The sequence below is a fragment of the Dermacentor variabilis genome, chromosome 6 (genome assembly GCF_050947875.1).
Source record: "Dermacentor variabilis isolate Ectoservices chromosome 6, ASM5094787v1, whole genome shotgun sequence".
Lineage (NCBI taxonomy): Eukaryota > Metazoa > Arthropoda > Arachnida > Ixodida > Ixodidae > Dermacentor > Dermacentor variabilis.
In genome coordinates, this window is record NC_134573.1 from 197,723,079 (window position 1) to 197,744,809 (window position 21,731).

Below are 21,731 nucleotides of genomic sequence, written 5' to 3' on the forward strand. Positions count from 1 at the left end.
GTCGTCCGGATGGATCCTTGAGATTCGCCAGCCAGCAAAGCGAATGGTGATCACTGACTGCTCTGAATGGTTTATCATAGAGGTAGGGTCGAAAGTTAATATTGCCCAAATGACTGCAAGACACTCTTTCTCGGTTGCTGAGTAGTTTGCCTCTGCTTTCAAGAGCTTACGGCTGGCATAAGCTATTACTTTCTCCTGCCCGTTCTTCCACTGCACTAGTATGGCACCAAGGCTGTCGTTACTCGCATCAGTATGAACTTCAGTGTCGGCTGTCTCATCAAAATGGGCAAGGATTGGAGAAGCTTGCAGGCATTTCCTTAACTCATCAAAGGCGTCTTGTTTGCTTTTCCACATGAAAGGTTCATCTTCTCTTGTTACTATTGTAAGGGGCTCAGCAATCTTTGAAAAGTTTTCCACGAATCTTCGGTAGTATGCGTATAAACCCAAAGAACGGTGCATTGACTTTTTGTCTGTGGGTGTCAGGAACCTCGCAACAGCAGCTGCCTTTTCGGGATCCGGCCGAACGCCTTCAGCACTGATGACGTGTCCGAGAAACCGAAGTTCATCGAAGCTGAATTGACATTTTTCCGGCTTAGTTGTCAAGTCTGCTGCACTAATAGTTTGTAATACTAGTCGCAGGTGCTCTAGACGTTGGCCAATGTTGCGGAAAATATGGACACATCATCCAAATACACTAAGCAGACTGCCATTCCAATCCTGTGAGCACAGTGTCCATCATTCGCTGGAATGTTGCAGGCGCGGAACAGAGGCCAAATGGAAGCGCTTTAAATTCGTAGAGGCCATCAGGGGTTACAAATGTTGTCTTTTCACGGTCCCGCTCATCCACCTCTATTTGCCAATATCCACTCTTGAGATCCAGGGAGGAGAAAAACTTTGCACATCGGAGCTCATCTAATGTATCGTCAATACATTGAAGGGGGTATAGTACATCCCGATTAGTTACGCTGTTCTTCAATTTACGGTAGTCGACGCAGAATCAAAGTGTGTTATCTTTTTTCTTGACAAGCACTACAGGAGATGCCCATGGACTGCTGGAAGGCTTAATAACGTCACCTGAAAGCATCTCCTCTAGTTGCTTCTTGATGATCTCCCTTTCTTTTGGCGAAACTCGATACAGGTGCTGGCATACTGGTCTTGTGGCGTCCTCTGTTATGGTTCTGTGCTTTGCAACAGACGTGCACCATACCTTCGAGAAAGTGGAGAAGCAGTCAGAAAAATCCTTTATCAGGGCATATATCTGTTTCTTTTAGGCTTCCGGGAGTCTCAGGTTGATGGTAATTGATCTGTTGACATTGCAGGTTCCTGGCAGAGCAGTTGACGTCATTAGGCTGCATAACTCGGTCGTTACACAGAAGTCGTGGAAATAGGCAATAGCTGTTCCTTGTGCGATGTGTTGGAATTCATTTCTGAAATTCGTGAGTGCGACATTTGCATGGCCATTGCTTAAGTGGACAAGACCCCAAGCCACGCAAATACCTTTGTTGAAAAGGAGCTCTGTGTTTCCATCCGCTATGCCTTCGCAGTCGTAAAATGTTTCATTCTCCACAAAACCATTATACTGCAGCGTGGCAGCACAGTTACATCATCATCAACGACGTGCAGTGCAGCAAGACGTCACTCCTCCGATTCTTCCACAGGTATAGCTTGTTTTGTCGAGAAAGACACACTAGGCCTACGTAGGTTAATTATGGTGCCGTTAGCTTGTAGAAAATCCATTCCCCATATAAGTTTCCGTGAAAATTCTGGCAGTACAATAAAGTCAGAAACGTAAGTGAAACCTTTTATCGTAATTCTTGCAGTGCATCGGCCAAGGGGCATAATAAGATAACCACCTGCCGTGCATATCTGCAGTCCAGTCCACTGCTTCACAACTTTTTTCAGATGCTTCGCCATCTTGAAGCTTATTATCGAATAATCAGCGCCGATGTTGACTAAGGCATTCAGCTCACATTCGTCTATTATCAACCGCAAACCTGATGTCATTGTTTCGTTCGTGCAGCTGTTTACTGGAATTATCCTGTCATCGCCCTGGAACCATGTTGGAGGATCTTCGTAACTCTGGTTATCAGCGGCCTCACCTCCACAGGTCCCTTGCTTCAGTTTTTCTGGTGTGGGCTTGGTGAACGATGCCTAGGCAATCTTGGAGATGCGCGTGGGCTAGATTATCAGTAGTTCATGGGCAACGGTGACCATGGTTAATGTTGGCAAGGAGCAATGGGACTTTGACGCGTGAACAAGTATTCTTTGATCTCTGCTGGCCGTTCACCGTTTTGGGGGCATGGTGCACTTAAGGGCTTGACAGTATGAGCAGAACCTATAGAGCTGACCCGCTTCTCCACAGTGAAAACACAGAGGCCTGCGCTCGTGGTCACGATAGACGTCACTTTTCCGGGGCCTTTCTTCTACAAGACGAGGTGCACTACATACTGGAGGCGGATAGGCAGCCGGTGGTTCCAGCAGATGAGGTGCACTGCATACTGTCGGCGGGTAGGGAATGTTCGTCGCAACTGCTCCACTACTGTGTACCACGGGTTGCCTGAGTACGTCGGTGTACATTGGGCTGCACCGCATCGGCTGTGGCTCACGCTCTGGATCCCGTATGACCTGCCTCAGTTCGTCCCGGACAATGCCGACGATAGATAGTGCAGTTGGAGTCTGAGGTGTCTGCAACTTGTTGAGCTCTTACCTGATCACTGACTGGATGAGCTCCCGCAGGACTTCAAGGTCGTTCGGCACACCTCCAGAGAAGACATGGGCAGGTGCACAGCTTGCCTCACGGTTGTATTGCTGAGCCTGCTGTTCCAGCGTCTTTTCAATGGTCGTTGCTTCGTATCTGAACTTGGCGACCGTGCACAGTGGGTTGTGGACGAGAACGGCTAAGAGTTCCTGCTTTACTCCACGCATAAGATGGCGCAGCTTCTTATCTTCACTCATGTTTGGATCAGCATGCTTGAACAGGCAGGACATGTCCTCGATGTACATCGCCACATTCTTGTTTGTGAGCTGGTTCCTAGCTTGAAGTGCAATTTTCACCTTTTCTTTACGATCCGTGCTGGCATATGTTGCTAGCAGTTGTCGTCGAATTCCTCCCAAAAGGACAAAGAGGGTTCGTGGTTTTCATACCACGTTTTTGCAAAGTCCTCCAAAGCGAAATATACGTTATGGAGCTTCTGTTTCTCATTCCATTCATCAAAGCTCGCCACTCTCTCGAACAGCTCCAGCCAGTCTTCCACGTCTTCGAACGAGCCACCATGAAATGTCGGCGGCTTGCAAGGTTGACTTACGACCAGCTGTGCCGGTGTTACCTGGCTAGTCATTGTGGCAGCGTCCGTTGTTTGAATTTCCCTTGGCGTTGTGAGGATGCGCGACTCTCACGCGTCCCCTGATATGTTGTTTTCCTGCACGGCTCGCGTGGCCTGGCGCCCGCCGCAGGCGGAGTGGTTGAGGCGCAGTACGAGAGATGGCGCGAGTGTTGCGCTTCTAACGCCGCTGACAGGCGAGGTTACTTGGGTGCCGAAAGACAAGGCGCTTCCTCTTTGGTTCGGGACAGCAAGCAGGGCGGACGTGCCGTGCTGCGCGTGCGCCGATCCATGCTTCTGCGAGACTGTCTTGCGTGGCCGCCTTCGAACGCGCCACCGTTCACGTGACCGTACACGCGGACGACCAGGCATTGGGATCCAGCATGGGGCGAACATATTCGCTCGCTATCCGGTCGCGGTGAGTCGGACTTCTAGATTTGTCGCGCGCCCATCGGCCTGTTTTGTGGATAGCAACTCGGCTAGCAGGCATTGATCTATGAAAGGTGCAATAAATGCCCTTGTGATTGTTTGCACTACTGTGTTGTCATTCCTTTGTCCCAAGAGTACGGGAGGAGAACCCCACAGCGTGAAGAGAAGAGGGCGGAATTCGGGCAAGTCACCTCGAAAACGACGGCTGGTCTGCTGGTGCACAGGTGTCAGTTCTATGGGATGGACTCGCTGGTGGCCGGGGCTGCGCTGACTTTTGTTCGTGGGGCTTCAACTCACACCCCGCACCTCCTCCAGAAATGTAACAATGTTGAGGACCACAGGTTAACAAAACAACAATATTTATTAAGGGCAAACCTGTGCCCACAACTAAAAGTCATTGCAGTCGTGAAGAAATCCCCGGCAGTAGCATTCAAAAACTGGCCTCAAATCGTTGTCTTCTTTCCTGCATGATTTCTCATGCGCGTGGCGCATGTGAGCCGGGTCCAACCGGCTATCCCTGCCATGAAGATTGCTGCCTGTTGTTGCGGAACAACACTACGGTACGGCATGCACAGTGTCCTATACGAAGGGCACGCAACTTGAATGTGACCAAGTTGTCGTGGCAGTATACATATATATATGATACTCTACCAATTGAGCTACCGCAGCGCCATTTTCCCATCCACTTTCTTGGGTATTTATGTTTTACTATCAGAACTAGTGTTATATTTATTTATTTATGTACTTACAAAATACTGCAAGCCATACAGGCCCAAGCAGGAGTGGTAAAATTACAAAAAAAGTCATCACACATGCATTCAGAAGAAAACAAACAATACGCTCACATCCCTGTTGCAACATTAACAGATCAAAAATGAATCAGATCAATTGAGTCAGTGCTGTTTAAGAATAATAATGGTAGTGCATTGCATTCTTCAATAGTACGAGGGAAAAAGGAAAATTTGAAGGCATTAGTTCTTGTTTGATAGGGAGTTAAGGATTCAGAGTGGTGATGTGTGGTTTGTTTTGTGGTTAAGGGTCTGGCATATGGAGCAGGATGGATCGAGAGTTTTTTATTTATGAATAGAAAACAAAATATTATCCTTAGAATTTTTCACCGTAGTTTTAATAACATGATTGTGCATGATAGTTGTTGGTGTGTCAGTTATATGGTACTTGGAAGAAATAAACCTAACTGCTTTCCACTGAATCATTTCCAGTGCATTAATATTGTGTTTATTATGTGGATTCCAGACAGTTCATGCATATTCCATTTGCAACCTTATGAGTGATCTGTATGCATTAAGTTTAGTTATGGGGGTGCTTCTTTTAGTTTATGAAGCAGAATACAGAGTTTGCAAAATGATGCAGCACATACATTAGAGACATGAGAATTCCAACTTAGGTTGTTAGTTATTGTTACACCCAAACATTTATACTATTCATTTACTTCAACGAGAGGATGAGTAGGACGACTATAGGGAAATGCCAATCTACATCTTTTTTTGGTTATCTGCATGTATACTGTTTTTGTTTTTTTCATTCAGCTTGATGTCCCATTCTTTACACCATGAATAAATGTTATGAAGGTTAGTACTCAAAAGTTCCTGAACATCTTGGCGAGCAATATCATGAAACAAAATTGAGCCGTCTGCGAACAAACGTATTTGTACAGGTTCAGTAATAGCGCTAACAATATCATTAATAAAAATAAAAAAGTAAGAGTGGTCCAAGTGCGCTACCTTGGGGTACCCCGGAAGTAACTGGCAAACGACATGAGTGGTTACCATTAACATAAACCAACTGTGTGCGGTTTGCTAAGTAAGCAGAAATCCAATTTATTATGAAAGAGGGGAGGCCAATGTATTTTAGCTTGAAGATTAACTTTTGATGTGACACAAGGTCGAATAAAGGGAAAATCAGACATCCACCCGTTCGTAGCAATTGCTACAATGGAAACCCATACGGGTTCTTCGAAAGATAAGGCTCATAGTTGAAGAAAATGCAGAAAAAAAAAATACTTCTCTCCACCTTGCGGGTTTCCGCAGAACTACTACGTCACACAAGGTTGAACGCTTTTCGAAAGTCCAAAAGAAAATGAGGTCAGTTTGACCAGACTTGTCGATAACACTTGCAAAATTGTGAATTACTGTGGTTAGTTGTGTGACTGTAGAGACGTCCTTCCTAAAACGATTTTGAAAAGAGGCGAGAATGTTGTTACCTGTTAAAAACTTGATTATGTAATTAGTGACAATAATGTTACAAGCTGTCATGAACCACGCCTGCCGCGCAGACAACCAGAAGAAAGAAGAAAACGACGTTGGCCAAGCTGCCGCGAGACCGCTCTTCAAGAACCGCGCCTATCAACCAGATTCATCTGGTTCTGTGTTAAACACCTCGTGTGTAACATTTGGTGGAGGTGCTGGGTAACTCCCACGACCTACAACGGAACCACCAGCACAAGATCTACGCCGAAGCCGTCGCCTCGCCGGACTTTCGCCGTCGCGCTCCATCATGGCTACAGAGCAAAATACCCCCACCAGCAGTGCCTCGGCAAGCCCAGTCCCTATCCAGCACTACCGAGAGCCGCACACATTCTCGGCGAAGGCAGAGGAAGATGTGGATGAGTGGCTAACCCATTACGAAAGGGTAAGCCAATACAATAACTGGAATGCTGCCAGTCAGCTTAGGAACATTGTTTTCTTCCTGGCCGGCACGGCGCTGGTATGGTACGACAACCACGCGGACATGCTAACTACATGGACACGCTTCGTTGAGGAAATCAAAAAGTGTTTCGGTGACTCGGACGCAAAGAGGAAACGTGCGGAACTCACATTAGCCCAGAGAGCTCAGGTACCCGGCGAGACTTGCACTACCTATATGGAAGAAATTTTGAAGTTGTGCCGAACCGTCAACCCTCACATGACAGAGGAAGATAAAGTGGGGCACGTGGTAAAAGGAATAGTGGAAGACGTGTACAACTTCCTCATAGGTAAAGAGAACTTGCACACTGTATCAGAACTGATACGGCACTGCCGTACGTTCGAGGCGCTGAAGACTCGCCGAATTACACCAAAGTTTGGACGGCTGTCCAATGTAACAACTGTAGCAAGTGTTGACACGAGTTCTCCGCTCCCAAACCTTTCGTCCGCCATCCGCCAGATAGTCCGTGAGGAGCTACAGCGACATGAAGAACAGGCACATTATGCGGCGCCACGTTGCAACTGTCTCGGTCATGAGTGTGGGGGTTAAGGCCTTCTGGGACGCAAGGTTATGTTTCGTTGGGACCAGTGCACAAGTTATTGATCGTGGAGTCAACGGTGAATCATTATACCCGGTTGGTGTGTGTAATGTGGATGTGTCATTGGGTGAGAAAGCTTTTAATGCAGAGTTTACTGTTCTTCCTCGCTCCTCGCATGACGTGATTCTGGGGATTGACTTTTTGCAATTGTGTGGTGCGAATGTTGACTGCCGGACGGGAGAACTCAGTGTTGACACCAGTGTTTCACCTGTGCTCTTTGAAGGTGAAGCTTGCCCGGAGAGTGTGCTGTGCGTGTCTGAGGATACAGTTGTGCCCGCCTTATCCGCGATGCATGTTGCCGTCGCCTGTTCATCTCCGACTCCTATCTCGTTCAACGCTGCAGTGGAACCTGTACATCGGAACTGCCTCAAGAAAAACGTGTTAGTCCCGCACTGCGTGGTCTCAGTGACCAATGCATGCGCGGGGCTGTGGGTGCTAAGCTGTTCCGCTGAAGCGGCAGTGCTACCGCAAGGCCTAAAGATTGCCACGTTTCAGGAAGACTCGCCCGTATCGGTGGCAGTACTTACAGAGCTCCCCGATGGAGGAGCAACCAGTGTCTCGAGCCCCGGGAGCTCGAAGATACTTTCCATGATTGACAAGTCACTCAGCGATCACGAGCGTCGAGTTTTGATGGCCCTGCTTATGAAACATACCTCGGTATTCGACTTTGCGCAGCACGATGGCCCGCCATCAATTCCTGCGTCCAGAACTCGTCACCGCATCAACACGGGAGCCGCCCAGCCCATCCGACAAAAACCCTATCGTGTATCCCCGTCAGAACACAAGATAATCGGCGATCAGGTCCAAGAAATGCTATACAAAGGCGTCATTCGAGAATCATCTAGTCCTTGGGCAGCCCCCGTGATATTGGTGAAGAAGAAAGACGGTACGTGGCGGTTCTGTGTTGATTACCGTCGCCTAAATGCCGTCACTAAGAAAGATGTATATCCGCTCCCACGAATTGATGACGCCATCGACTGTCTCTTTGCGGCATCTTACTTTTCCTCAATCGATTTACGGTCAGGTTACTGGCAAATTCCTATACACAAGGACGACAGAGAAAAGACAGCATTTGTAGCACCCGACGGACTATTCGAGTTTAACGTGATGCCTTTCGGGTTGTGTAACGCACCCGCAACGTTCGAAAGGTTCATGGACACGATATTACGCGGCTTAAAATGGGAAGTTTGCATGTGCTACTTAGACAACGTTGTGATCTTCGGGCGCACGTTTAGTGAGCACAACAAACGTTTGGATTTGGTCTTGAACTGCTTGGAGAAAGCGGGCCTTGTGCTCAATTAAAGAAAATGCCGTTTTGGGGAACGACAAACTCTTGTGCTAGGCCATCTGGTCGCTAAAGAAGGCATCCGACCAGATCCACAAAAGACTGCGGCCATAGAAGCATTTAGAGTACCCAACTCTGTCAAGCAGTTAAGAAGTTTCTTGGGCTTGTGCTCCTATTTTCGCCGATTCATTCCCCGGTTTGCTGACATGGCTCATCCCCTTACACGCCTTCTCCAAAAAGGCGTTCCCTTTGAGTGAACTGCAGATTGCGACTCATCGTTTTGCCAGCTCAGGTTCCTGTTGACATCCCAACCAATTCTACGGCACTTTGATCCTTCATCACCAACTGAGATTCACACCGATGCCAGCGGCGTAGGCATCGGTGCTGTGCTAGTTCAGCGTGTTAACGACAGTGAGCACATGATCTCTTACGCTAGCCGGTCCTTGAGCCGCTCCGAGCGAAACTACACAGTGACCGAACAAGAGTGTCTGGCGGTCATCTTCGCCGTGCAACGGTTTCGTTCGTATCTCTATGGGCACCCCTTCACTGTGATAACAGATCATCATTCGCTATGCTGGCTTGTGAATCTGCGGGATCCCTCAGGACGACTAGCGCGCTGGGCCCTCCGTCTACAGGAATATGATTTCGTTATTTGCTACAAAAGTGGCCGGCGACATGCTGACGCTGATTGTCTCTCTCGGATGCCACTTCAAACCACTGAATGTGATGCGGACAATTTTGATGAATACATCGCTTTTGTGTCTCCGGAATTTCCGGATATGGGTACCATCATATCCGAGCAGCACAAGGACGAGAGCTTACAACCGCTCTTCGCGGCAGCACAGGAGTCACCTGCAGGCAGTCGCTTTCGCCTCCGTGATGGTGGCGCGCTGTATAAGAAGTGCTACTTGACCACCGGTGCACGCTACCTTTTAGTTGTCCCCAAGAACCTTCGCCATCAAGTATTACACGCCATGCACGATGACCCAACTTCCGGTCATCTTGGTTCCACGCGTACACTCTACTGGGCTCAAGAACGTTTTTACTGGCCTAAGATGCGGACAGATATTGAACGGTACGTCGCCAGCTGCTCTCAATGCCAGCGCTACAAGCGTCCGCCACAAGCGCCACATGGCCTGCTTCAACCAGTCCCCCCTTCTAGCGTCCCCTTTGAGCAAGTTGGTATAGATCTTCTGGGCCCTTTCCCGCGATCCTCCAAGGGTAATCGTTGGGTTATCGTTTGCATAGATCACCTTACCCGCTATTGTGCGACCGCCGCATTGCCATCGGCCACAGCTACAGAAGTTTCTATCTTCTTGCTGGCTAACGTTATACTCCAACATGGACCTCCTCGCATAGTAATCAGCGATTGTGGGCGACAGTTTACCGCGGACGTGGTTGAAGCAACCCTTCGTCTGTGTTCATGTAGCTTCCGCCATTCAACGCCCTACCATCCACAAACTAATGGTCTGGTCGAGCGCACAAACAGAACGCTTGCCAACATGCTGTCCATGTACGTCGCTACAGCACACAAGAATTGGGACAGTATCTTGCCTTTTATTACCTATGCCTTCAATACCGCGAGACACGAGACCACTGGTTACTCACCATTTTTCCTTCTGTATGCTCGTCCGCCGCGCTACACCCTCGACACCATCTTTCCCTACTTCGCTCATGACAACGAATCAATTGATGAGATCCTATGTCGAGCAGAAGAAGCGCGACGCCTCGCTAGGCTACGCACCCTAGCATCGCAGGATCGGTCCAAGATCCGCTATGACGGGCGTCACCGCCACGTTTACTTCGACCCTGGTGATCTTGTGTGGCTCTGGACGCCGTTGCGGAAGCATGGCTTGTGCCAGAAGTTTCTCGCCCACTACGTCGGCCCTTGCGTTATTCTGGAGCGCCTCAGCGATGTAAAATACCGCATTGCGCGTCTCACGAGCAGTGGACGACGCTCGGCCAAGGCTGAAGTGACGCACGTCGCGCGTCTGAGGCGTTACAACCCACGAGATGACTGACTCGCCCGGCGGGCTTCATCTGCCAGCGGGGAAATGTTACAAGCTGTCATGAACCACGCCTGCCGCGCAGACAACCAGAAGAAAGAAGAAAACGAAGTTGGCCAAGCTGCCGCGAGACCGCTCTTCAAGAACCGCGCCTATCAACCAGATTCATCTGGTTCTGTGTTAAACACCTCGTGTGTAACAATATGTTCAAGCATCTTACAGCTCGAAGAAGTTGGAGATATAAGATGATAATTTGGAATCGGCGATGTGTCACCTTTCTAGTGTATGGGCACCACACGTGCCGTTCGCCAGTCAGCCAGTAGATCCGCAGATGATATGAATGCACCAAAAATGCATGCAAGAAATGGGGCGAGCATTTCCACATAGCGACGAAGGAACGCATTTGGAAGACCATCAGGGCCAAGTGGTGCTTTAGTCTTCATGTTAAGAAGCATAGCCAAAAGACCTTGTAGTGATATAATACCTTCAAGATTAAAATGTGATACAGGGGTGAGACAAAAAGCATGCTGTGAAAATATGTTAAAATGTTCCGCAACGGCTTCATTGTCAACAATATAAACGCCATCAAGTTTTATCTCATTAACAGACTTTTTCTTCTGAAACTTCTGAGGTTATTCTTTTAAAAAATTTTGTAGGGTATGTTGAAAATAATGGCATTTGGAATGTTTCAATGCCTCATTAAAAGCCGTTTGAGCGGCTTTAACAGTGTTTGTAGATGATAATTTTTTTTAAGGCGCTGAAGTTTTTTTTAGATGTAAGACGTCTCTCATTATCCAGGGATTCAATTTTTTTGTTTTCTTAGTTTTCTTTGGTGCGAAATTATCGAGACAGTAAGTGCATATCTGTTTAAATTGATTCCAAATCATATTAACATCTGAGACTTGAAATCTGCTGAATTTTAGTTCAAGGTAATCCAGGACACACTCATCCCTGGCACAAGAAAAATCTTTTATAGAAACTATTTCAGAGGGAGCAGTACAAGGTTTTTCAAGGCTACACAATAACGACACCATTGCATGATCAGATATACCAGGATTAGCAGAGACTGCATATTCTTCAATTGTCTTAGGAAGAAAAACAAGATTAGGATTGAAGAGGATGCACCACAATCTCGCATAGGTTCTGTTATTACTTGTTGCACATCCAGGTTAAGCATAATATCAAGCAAGGATCCAACATCTGAACATTGATCTGTATTTGAAAATGGATAATGCCAATCAACAGAAGGTAAATTAAAATCGCTAAAGATGATTACTTCTTTACAAGAAAATAACCCTAGATGATCATGTAGATCTTTCAGAAATCGTGGTGGTGCATCCGGTGCTCTATAAACTGCAGACAACAATAAAGCACGCCCTGGACAGAACAATTTCAAAGTAACACTTTCGTGGTTATCTATACGACATAGCAGTGATGTTTGAATGCCACATTTTATCAAGACAGCAACGCCTCCGCCTCTAGGAGGAGGGTCACGGCAAAAAAACCTGATATGAGGGTGGAAAAACATCAATGCCATCAATGTCTTCACGAGGCCAGGTCTCTGTTATAACAACATAGTCGGGATCGTAAGCTAACAAGATGGCTTCTAGTTCTGTTGATCTGTTAATGATGCTATGCACATTTATGTTAATAACTTTAAGTTAATTACTAGGGGATCGTACAGGTCAGTCCATTTTAGAATTAGCATGAAAGAAAGTAACCTTTATTCTGGTTTAGGCATCTTCGTTTCAGGCATCTTCAGCTCCCCATTTACTTGCAGCTTGTCGTTAATGAGTGAAACATTCTTTCTTTGCTGTTTTTCATCCTTAGCAATAGCCCAAAACCACTTTCTTTTCTGCAGTGTCTCACACAATTAATCATTTTGAATGGATATTTTTGTCCCTTTAAGCTTGTATGCATTCTTCTCATTATAGTCCTGAAAATGAACTACAATTGGTCTAGGATTGCCACGTCTGCCTAAGCGATGAATTCTATTAATGATAAGCATGATACCTGTAATTTTGATGCAAAGAACTCGTTTAGAACTTGTTGCTTTAAATCCGAGTCTTTCTCATTAGGATCTTCCTGCATTCCAAGAATCACTAAATTTTAACGTCTAAATTTGAACGTCTTAAGACCTTAATTGATTTTTTGAGTGATTAGACCTCGGCAGTTCGTTTTTCTGTTTCAAGAAAGTGCAAAGTAACATCACACATTACTTTTTCCGTGCTCTTTTGCTGTTCCCTTAGGGCAGCCATTCTTCAGCTAATTTGTTTTGCCTTGCCAAGAATTCCTTCAGCATTTCTGCTGTAGGAGGGCCTGGATTAGTCTCCACATCACCACACAGAAGTAGCGCATATACAGAGAATACGTCATATGCAATCATAATACACTTCTGTGGGCATAGCAGGACCAGAAGGCCATGATAATCACTACGAAAGCTGCTGTAGCTAGAAATAACCTGCAAAAAGTAGAAAAGGGCATTTCGTGACGTGCCTCAGTCTGGTCCGCCGTACCCACTGAAGGTGTAGTTCTGTGGGCGATCCTTTATTGGCAGGTCTAATGACGCAGTCGCAGTAAATGGCGCTGTCGTTCTGGCTTCAATGAAGAAAGGAGTCGCACCATGAACTAGCCGAGACGTGGTAGCGCACATGTCAGCACAGAGACACATGGCAGTGACAAAGAAAGATTCTGGAACAAGCCTTCCGGCAAGACCGAGCAGAACCTGCACGAAGTAGAAAAGGGGATTTCGTGACAACATGCCACAGTCTGGTCCACCGTACCCACTTGTTTAGGACCTTGTTTATATGTTTTGGAAAAACCAAGAGAAAAATGTACTAACCAGGAAACGTACGATCCAAAGTAACTAAAAAATTTGACAGACTAAACTATTTTGGACTCAACTATTGTGGACATCTATGTAAAGCGAATTGTAGGCAGATCGTTGGGGCACGAGACACCGAGACGCGTTGAGCTGGTAGTGCTCCAGTTGTGTGATGCCCACATCGCGCCGCTTGCAGGAGGGAAAGGCGACACATTTGGATTATCGCCTACTAAAAGCGTGCAGTACGCTACCAACGGCACTACGCACCATGCGCTGTAAAACAGATAGGTGAAGATGCTTATCGCAATCTACGAAATCTACGAATTATATTAGCTGAGTTCGCAAGGCGTATCCACTTGAAATGAATTCTTTGGACAGCACCAATTCCGAGTTATTAATTTTCAAAGCGTCTGACAAAATGCATTGGCATTCCACTTACTTTTTAAAGAAACTGCTGTTTTATGCATTGAAATACAAAGGTAAGTGGAACACCAATGCATTTTGATAGACACTTTGAAAATTAATATCTTAGAACTGGTGCTGTCCAGAGAAATCGTTTCAAGTGGATATGCCGTGCGAACTCCGCAGCTATAATTTGTAAATTTAAATATGTGGCGTAATGTAACTGATTAAAAATGTAATTCATGTAATTGTGTTAATTATTCAATTGAGCATTTTGATTTCTCATAGAAGTAATGACTGCCTTATCAAGTAATCTAGATCAAGGGTTAGAGTTGTGCTATCTGCCATCAAGGCAGAAAGCTGGGCTAGTTGGTGTGTCATCATTATTCAAAAGACTAGCGCAACATAGTAGGGACAAAGCAGAGAAGACGACAGGACGAGCGCTCGTCCTGTCGTCTTCTCTGTCTTTGTCCCTGCTATTTTGCGCTAGTCTTTTGAATAATGGTGCTATCTGCCATAGGCAATCTTTAAAAAATTTGGTGCAGCAAAAAAAAAAAACCCCTAAACAACACACGCACACACGCACACATGCACACACACACACACACACACACACACACACACACACACACACACACACACACACTTCTACTCTTGATGAAGGCCGGACCCCGGCTAAAACATCAAAATAAAATTTTTGTTTTTGCTTTTCCCACACAAAATAGTCGGCTTCAGGCCCGGCCTTTCCACACAGGATGTAATGCTACTCCTTAAGCACATTTTCGATAACAGCACTAGGCATGTTAAAGGTATCTTAGCCCTTGACCTGGCCAAGGCCTTTGACACCGTATCTCATCGATTTGTCCTGTAGGCCATGGCCAGCCTAGGTCTGGGAGCAAGGTTTCAGGCTTTTGTTAGATCATTCCTCATGAACAGAACAGCCACCATCAGGATTGCGCAACTCAAGCCAGATGAGTTCGCACTAGGGGCCAGAGGCACTCCCCAAGGAGCAGTCATCTCCCCCTTACTGTTCAGCATAGTCATGAAGGGCTTATCGGAAAGGCTCAGATCCCTTCCTAATATAAGCCACTCGCTATACGCGGACGATATCACGATTCGGTGCCCGGGAGGATCACTCGCAGAGGTAGAGCACACGCTACAATCAGTCCTAGACGCAATGGAGTCCTACCTGGAAGACACAGGCCTCCAACTATCCCCAAACAAATCTGAATTGTTACTGTACAGGCCGGCCAGGCAAAGTGTTAGGGGGCTCACCCCCCTAAACCAACTTCCCATATCCCTCTTTGCAAGAAACGGACAGCCCATTCCTCAAGTCGAATCTATCCGAATCCTAGGATTACTGATTGACACGCGTGGATGTAACGCCAAAACGCTCACGCGCATCACGGCGAAAACCGAGAGCATGCTGAGACTAGTTGCTAGAGTATCCGGAAGAAAGAAGGGACTAGGTGAAGACAACCTCCTCAGGATCCATCACGCTTTCCTAATGAGCCACATCAACTATGTAGCCTCGGCCCTTAACTGGACCAAAACCGAAAGGAATAAGCTTAACATTCTCATGCGCAAGAGCATTGAAAAGCTACTGGGGTTACCAGTATAACCACTTGCTTGGACAGGTTAAGCAAACTCACTATGCACAACGACATTGATGAAGTGATCGAAGCGCAGGTCACTGCTCAGGTAGTCAGGCTCTCGTCAGCCAGGGCAGGGAGACACATCCTAGAGGAGGCCTGCATGGCTTCAAGAATACTCAATGAATGGAAAATCACCTTATCCAGGGAGGTACGGGCAACCTTTGTGGTCAGCCCATTCCCTCGGAATATGCACCCGCAATACAATGTAGGGAGGCGAAAAGCCCGAGTATGGGCGATTTTGCAGAAGGCCAGCGAAAATCAAGATTCGACAGTCTTTGTCGACGCGGCTCAGTACGGCAACTCTAGCACGTTCGCGTTGGCAATCATTGACGGCAAAGGGGAATTACGCTCCTCGGCCTCGGTTAGGTTATCTACGAGCGGAGTCGCGGAACAGGTCGCCATAGCCGTGGCCATGACCGACCCCTCGCGCACCAGCGTTTTCACCGACTCACGAGCGGCCATCAAAGCTTTCGAATTGGGTAACCTAGCCCAAGAGGCTGCCTCCATTCTGGAAAAGAGAACAAACCCTGGCACTCACTTCATCTCTTGGTTTCCCGCCCATATGGGTGCGGACATTCATCAGAACATACCTAACCTCAACGAGCTTGCCCGTGACTGTGCGCGAGATCTAACACGTGGCGGCGGCATGGAGGCCTTATGGGGACAGGATGAAATCCAGCAGAACGATCCGCTCCTTACTTTTCATGAGATAACATCTCACTATCGGCTTAGTAGAAGGGCCTATCCTCTTCCTCACCCGTAGTTAGACAGGTCTCAGTCAGTTTCACTTAGAATGCTCCAGACGGGCTCATTCCCCTCGCTGGGCTTTCTCAGCCGTATCTAGACAGACGTCGATTCAAGCTGTCTGGACTGTAATGAGATTTATTGTTCCTTAGCGCACATGCCCTGGCAATGCCCCGCATTACCTAACGGCCCTCTATCCAGCGAAGCCAACTGGGAAGAGGCACTCTGAAGCCCATCGCTCCAGACACAACTAGAGGCAATCCAGAGGGCCCGAGAAAGGGCGGAACATCACGGTATTCCTGCCCCGACTTGGACGCGGCCAGCGGCTTCCACGGGTCCCCGATAGGGGCCCCCACTGAAGCTCCTCAGGATCAAATAAAGTTCACTGTCTGTCTGTCTGTCTGTCCGTCCGTCCGTCCGTCCGTCCGTCCGTCCGTCCGTCCGTCCGTCCGTCCGTCCGTCCGTCCGTCCGTCTGTCTGTCTGTCTGTCTGTATACTTTTCTACGTGCACCTGCACTTCTTTCATGTTTTTAAACACCGGATCCAAAATTTGCTTTTACTGTAAACAGGCCTTCCATGGAAGAGTTAAAAAAACATTATTTAATGAACTTTACCTTGGTTTGCATTATGTCTTTCGTTCACCATGATGTTCCTTTACCAGATGGGGTTCTGACAGACTCTCAAATACATTACTTCAATTTGGATAATGCTATTCTTTTTTTTTAATTTTACCATGAGCAAATTTCAATCAAGGCTAAGAGTTTTGTCCTCCCCGTCCTTACTTTATTTGTCCTGTGTTTTGAGCATTTTTCACTGTCTCATTCAAACTATGGGAATAATTACAACAAAGCTTGGCTAGTATGCAACATAAGCACAAAATAATGCAGGGTATTCCAGCAGATTTTATTTTGAGTACAACAGCTGTTGCATGTGGGATGCTTGCCTTAGTCACCACCACATAGCTGCCTCAAATGCAGTACACCAAATTGGGCTGGTCTTGCTTCACACACTGCTTACCTCAGTTGTCTTTGAACAGCAGTGGTTGTCCCAATAATTGAACACTCCCTGCATAGAATGCGAGTGAATGCAATTCTGTCAAAGCGAGAGCACAAAGCCATCAAAAGCGCATGACTGGTAGTACTTTTCCCTCTTTCTTTTTGCATGAAAATGGTTTAAATGAGAATGACATCTGCTGCCAGGTTTCTTGGTGGTTTGTTCTGATGATGCAGTATGAGTGTGCTAGGTTCACATTCCTTCAGTGATCACATATTGTCAATGACAAATGGCATATAAGGGAAGGAGTGTGTCTGGCACAGGAACACCATGTTGTTCTGTGATGCAACGTTGTGTATCTGCCACAAAAACAAAACAAATATCCTGCTTAAGGGAGTACTTTCTTTCTTTTTCATTGCAGTCTGCAGTTTGTGTGGAGGTATCTGGTGGAGTAGATGGCCCCATGAAGATATCGCTGTTCTCATACAGCTCTGGAGATGCACCTGTGCGGGTAGAGAACCTCTGTGAAGACCTATTTCTCAAGATTCACCAGAAGTGAGACCTGTTTCTTGTCTTTTCTATTGGTCACATACCAAGAGGTGTGTGGGATTTGTCCTCATCTGAACTTCATTATTCTTTCTTACCAAAGCCACCCAGTTGGGGTATTGGAATAGCGATTTTTGAAACAGAATTGAATATGAATTGAACAGTTTTAAAATAATGAACAGCAGTTTTCACAATTTATAAAAAACATTGTTCACACCCTAGTATATTCCCAACATCGGAAAGTTTGTGCCATTGCATTGCATACTATGAGGCATAGTTCATTCAAAGAACAAATAAAGCATTAGAAACGAATGAGCAGTTTGTTTGCATACTGAGCACTCTCCATAGCATATGTAGTAGTCATGCATTATCGGAATAAAGTTTAAAACGGCAGCCTTATGGGCCAGTTAGTATCTGCGTAAATTGGAAATGGGCGACATTTCCAGCATTGGCAGAGCAAAAAAAAGAGAGAGAGAGAGATATATATTTTCTTTGGTTGGAATGATTACCACTCATGCGGCTGTTATGTCATATTCTTGTGCGAGGGCTGCAACCATGAATTTAGGCATAAATATTTCAGAAAAAGGAATGTGTTGGGGCTGCACTCCCTTCTTCCTATGCGTGCACTTTATCAGCCACAGCCAAGCAACCAATGCAGTGTATACAAAGTTGTCTTTGTTTCGTGCATATGGAACTGCTCCTTCACTGCCCAAAAAGTGTGCACATGTTTATTCTGTTGTCATTTCACATACAAACCTAAATTTCCCCTGCGCAAAAACCTTACATGCAACACAACATCTGAGGGCAAATTCACCTTTAAAAAGCAGATATAGGCGTATCACTTGGCATGTTGGTCTCCTCTTCACTTATTTCTGTAGTGTTGACTTAGCACCAGTAAAATTTATATCCTGTTGCCTTGCAGCTTGTCTTGTAGCACTGTGTGTACGCATTCGAATATGTAATACATACACAGCATCCCCCACGGGCTCCACATTTTGTGCGTACATTCTGTACACACTTGTGTAATGAGCTTTGGCCACTACTGCACCAGCTAAAATGTTTGCAGGTTCTTTTCATCGTGCAGCTTTATGTGTAGTATGATGTTGGAGCCCACATTCGAGAATGGCTTCATATTGTAACAGCGCACTTGCTGGGATTAGATTCTAGTTACTCCAGCTTTGCGTTTGTGTGCCAATGCAATGCATGGGGTAGCAAATGGTTGCTAAAATAAAGGCTTCCCAATGTCGTTGCTCCCAGCGCCAAACATGCCAACACATGTTTGTTTACATTTATAAACTGCACCCAAGAAATTTGAGCCCAAATTTATGTTCGAAAGAAAGTGTGACCCTTACATGAGAACATGCAGCCTAGTATATGATAATGTTTCAGAAAAGAATGTTTCAGATCTTATTTGAAGCGAACGCACAGATGCAGCTTTCATAAATAATGCCAAACAATACCCACTGCTGAATGCCATGTTTGAGAAAAATTTGAGTGTTAATGACAGCAGTTTAGCCAGAAAAGTTTGGCTTTCTGAGGGATGTTATGTGCTCTGCTGCATAACTTTTGTGTCAATTATGGTTGCCAGGATGAAATTTATTGCATTTTTGCTTTGCTTTCACGCTTAATGGTGCATAGTTGGCAATGCGAAGTATTCGAAAGTTATTCTATAAATATTTCAATTTTCCAAGAGCAACTATTCCATTCAACGACCGAACTGAATAGGACAGTATTGAACTTGTTATTCTAAAGCTTTGAATTCACTAAACCCTCGTTACTAGTTCTTTCAAATTGTGTTGTTTCAGTTACGGTTCAACGGTTCAAATTCCTTGGAACGGGTATAGTACCTTGCAGGAATACATCACTGAAAGAAATTTTTGAAAATTTTTGAAAAGACCTAGTACAAGCAGTTATAATGAGCGTAATATTAACCTTTCTTAAATATACTTTTAGAGGGCCTCGTTGGTGCATATATGACATAATTAAAGAGCACAAAAAAAACAGACATGCACGAAAGACAAGGGCAGACATGGGACAGTTGACAATAGCACTTGTCCCATGTCTACCCTTTTCTTTTGTGCCATGTCTGCCTTCTCGCTCTCTTTAATCATGTCAATAAACCTTTCTCGTTCTCCCACAATGGCCTCTGTTCTGAGGAAGTTGGGCAGTGCCTGCCCATGGTGTGACAACACCTAGCTTCAATTTTGTGTTTCTTCTTTCTGCGAATGCTCATGGGTGCTGTTGGCAACACATACTTTCGGTTGCTGTTACTGTACTAACGTTGGTCTCATCACTTTGCTGTGCTACTGCATAATAGATAGCTGCGCACAGCTGCTTTTTCTCGTACTGAGTGGCATGAGTAGCACTGTTCCTTTCGCACTTATCTCCACTGCAGTCACACATTTTAGAAGGCTCAAAGGAAACATTGTCTTTATGTTCGCTTCTACGAATATGTGAGCATCGTGCACATTGTGGGGTTTTCACCCATGCTCTCAGGACAAAGGAACGACAACACAGTAGTGCATACGATCACAAAGGCATTTATTGCACCTTTCATAGACTAATGCCTGCTAGCCGAGTTGCTATCCATAAACATGCCGATGGGCGCGCGACAAATTGTGGAAGTCTGACTCACTGCGACTGGACAGTGGGCGAATATGTTCGCCCCATGCGGGACAGTAATGCCTGGTTGTTCGCGCGTACAGTCACGCGAATAGTGGCATGTTCAAACGATCGTGTTCGTCCATTCTGGTGTAGGCATCATGAGACGGTCTTGCAGAAGCAAGGACCGGCGCACACGCGGAACCTCCACATCGCTTGCCGACCCGGAGCCAAAGAGGAAGAGCCTACTCCCATGTTGGGCCCGACCAACCTCACCGTTAGGTGGCACTAGAAGTGCCGCACTAGCGCCATTTCTTGTAATGCGCTGCAACCAGACCAACCGATACCTGCACTAAGCTATGTAGAGAAGCCGGATTACAGGAGACGCGAGACGTGGGGAAAACATATCAGGGGACGCGTGAGAGTCGCGCATCCCCACAACATCAGCTAAACGATGAATGCTGCACTCCGAACTTGGGTTTAAAGTATTCCTAACGTAATGATCTCTGTCCATGATGGCAACTTAACTCGAAGGTGTGCAACTTGGGGAGAAGATGACTGCTTCCATCTTTTTCCACTCGTATGTGAGGGCTCAGGCTGGTTGAGGAAGTTTCAAAAAAAGTTTAATCTCCTTGGGGCTGGAGCATCCGTGTTACCCACAGAGACCACTCGGAACATGCAGTTGTCCAAGCATCACGGAGGCGAGAGGGCTCGTCGTGGCACTCCAAGGCTGCTGCGTATCATAGATACGTAGGAGACGCAACTGTGTGCAACCGTTGCTATGTGCAAGGCATTGCTGGTGTGCACTCGTGCTCGTATGCTCTAGCCTGTCTATGCTATGCCCTGCAGGGATAGCTTTGCCCTGCAGGGATAGCAGACAAATCCAAATAGCACATTTTTAAGTCTTATCAATAGCTCAATACGAAGTGTTGTCTGCCAATGTGTCTAGATAGGAGTGACCAAGAAGGAGCTTGTGCTGGCATGTGTCCTTTGTAGATGCTGACCGCAATTCCTCACAAGGCGCTGTAAGCGTAGCGTAGGGGGGTTTGGGCTTAAGTTTCACGTGGTTCGAGGTGAGTTGAGGGTTCAAAAATAATCGAAATGAGCGAAACCTGATGGCCATGACACCGATAAGCATTGTGGCCCAAGTTTCATTCCTATGTGGGTGGGGGCGGCCAAGTCTCAGCTATCCATCGTCAACTATCGGTCATGAGCACTTAAGGGGAACCTGCCTAATGACATGAAATGGCAGCCACTGACAGCCCCAAAATGGGTAAGGAGAAGGCTTCTGTTTGAAAAGAGGATACTTAAAAAAAAAAGGCAACTTCGTGCTCCGTTTGTGTGCTCCACATGCCACACACGACTGCAAATTGTGGCTGAGATGCTCACGGCATCGTGTACCATCTGTGGAAAGTGGTTTTTCACCAAGACCACAGGGTGGTTCAGGGCCCCTTTAACATGCACTCATGTCGTGTTGATATGGATGCCACCCCCACTTGGAAACAGTTACGTCATTGTGTTACATTTGCTTGACCACACTATATTTGCATAAAAATTGCACTGAATGTCCATTATTGGGTTACGTTTGCTTGAGCATGTTATATTTACATAAAAATGACACTGCA

The 21,731-nt window shown here is 46.3% G+C and overlaps 1 protein-coding gene across 3 annotated transcripts in view; it reads left to right on the forward strand.

Moving 5' to 3' along the window:
• LOC142586048 (intermembrane lipid transfer protein VPS13A-like) overlaps window positions 1–21,731 on the forward strand; it is a 935,034-nt gene that overhangs the window by 644,624 nt on the left and 268,679 nt on the right. For all 3 annotated transcript variants that reach the window (XM_075697293.1, XM_075697294.1, XM_075697295.1), the window contains one exon: window positions 17,381–17,514. In XM_075697293.1, the coding sequence (XP_075553408.1) occupies window positions 17,381–17,514 (134 nt within the window). The remainder of the gene's footprint in view (window positions 1–17,380; window positions 17,515–21,731) is intronic.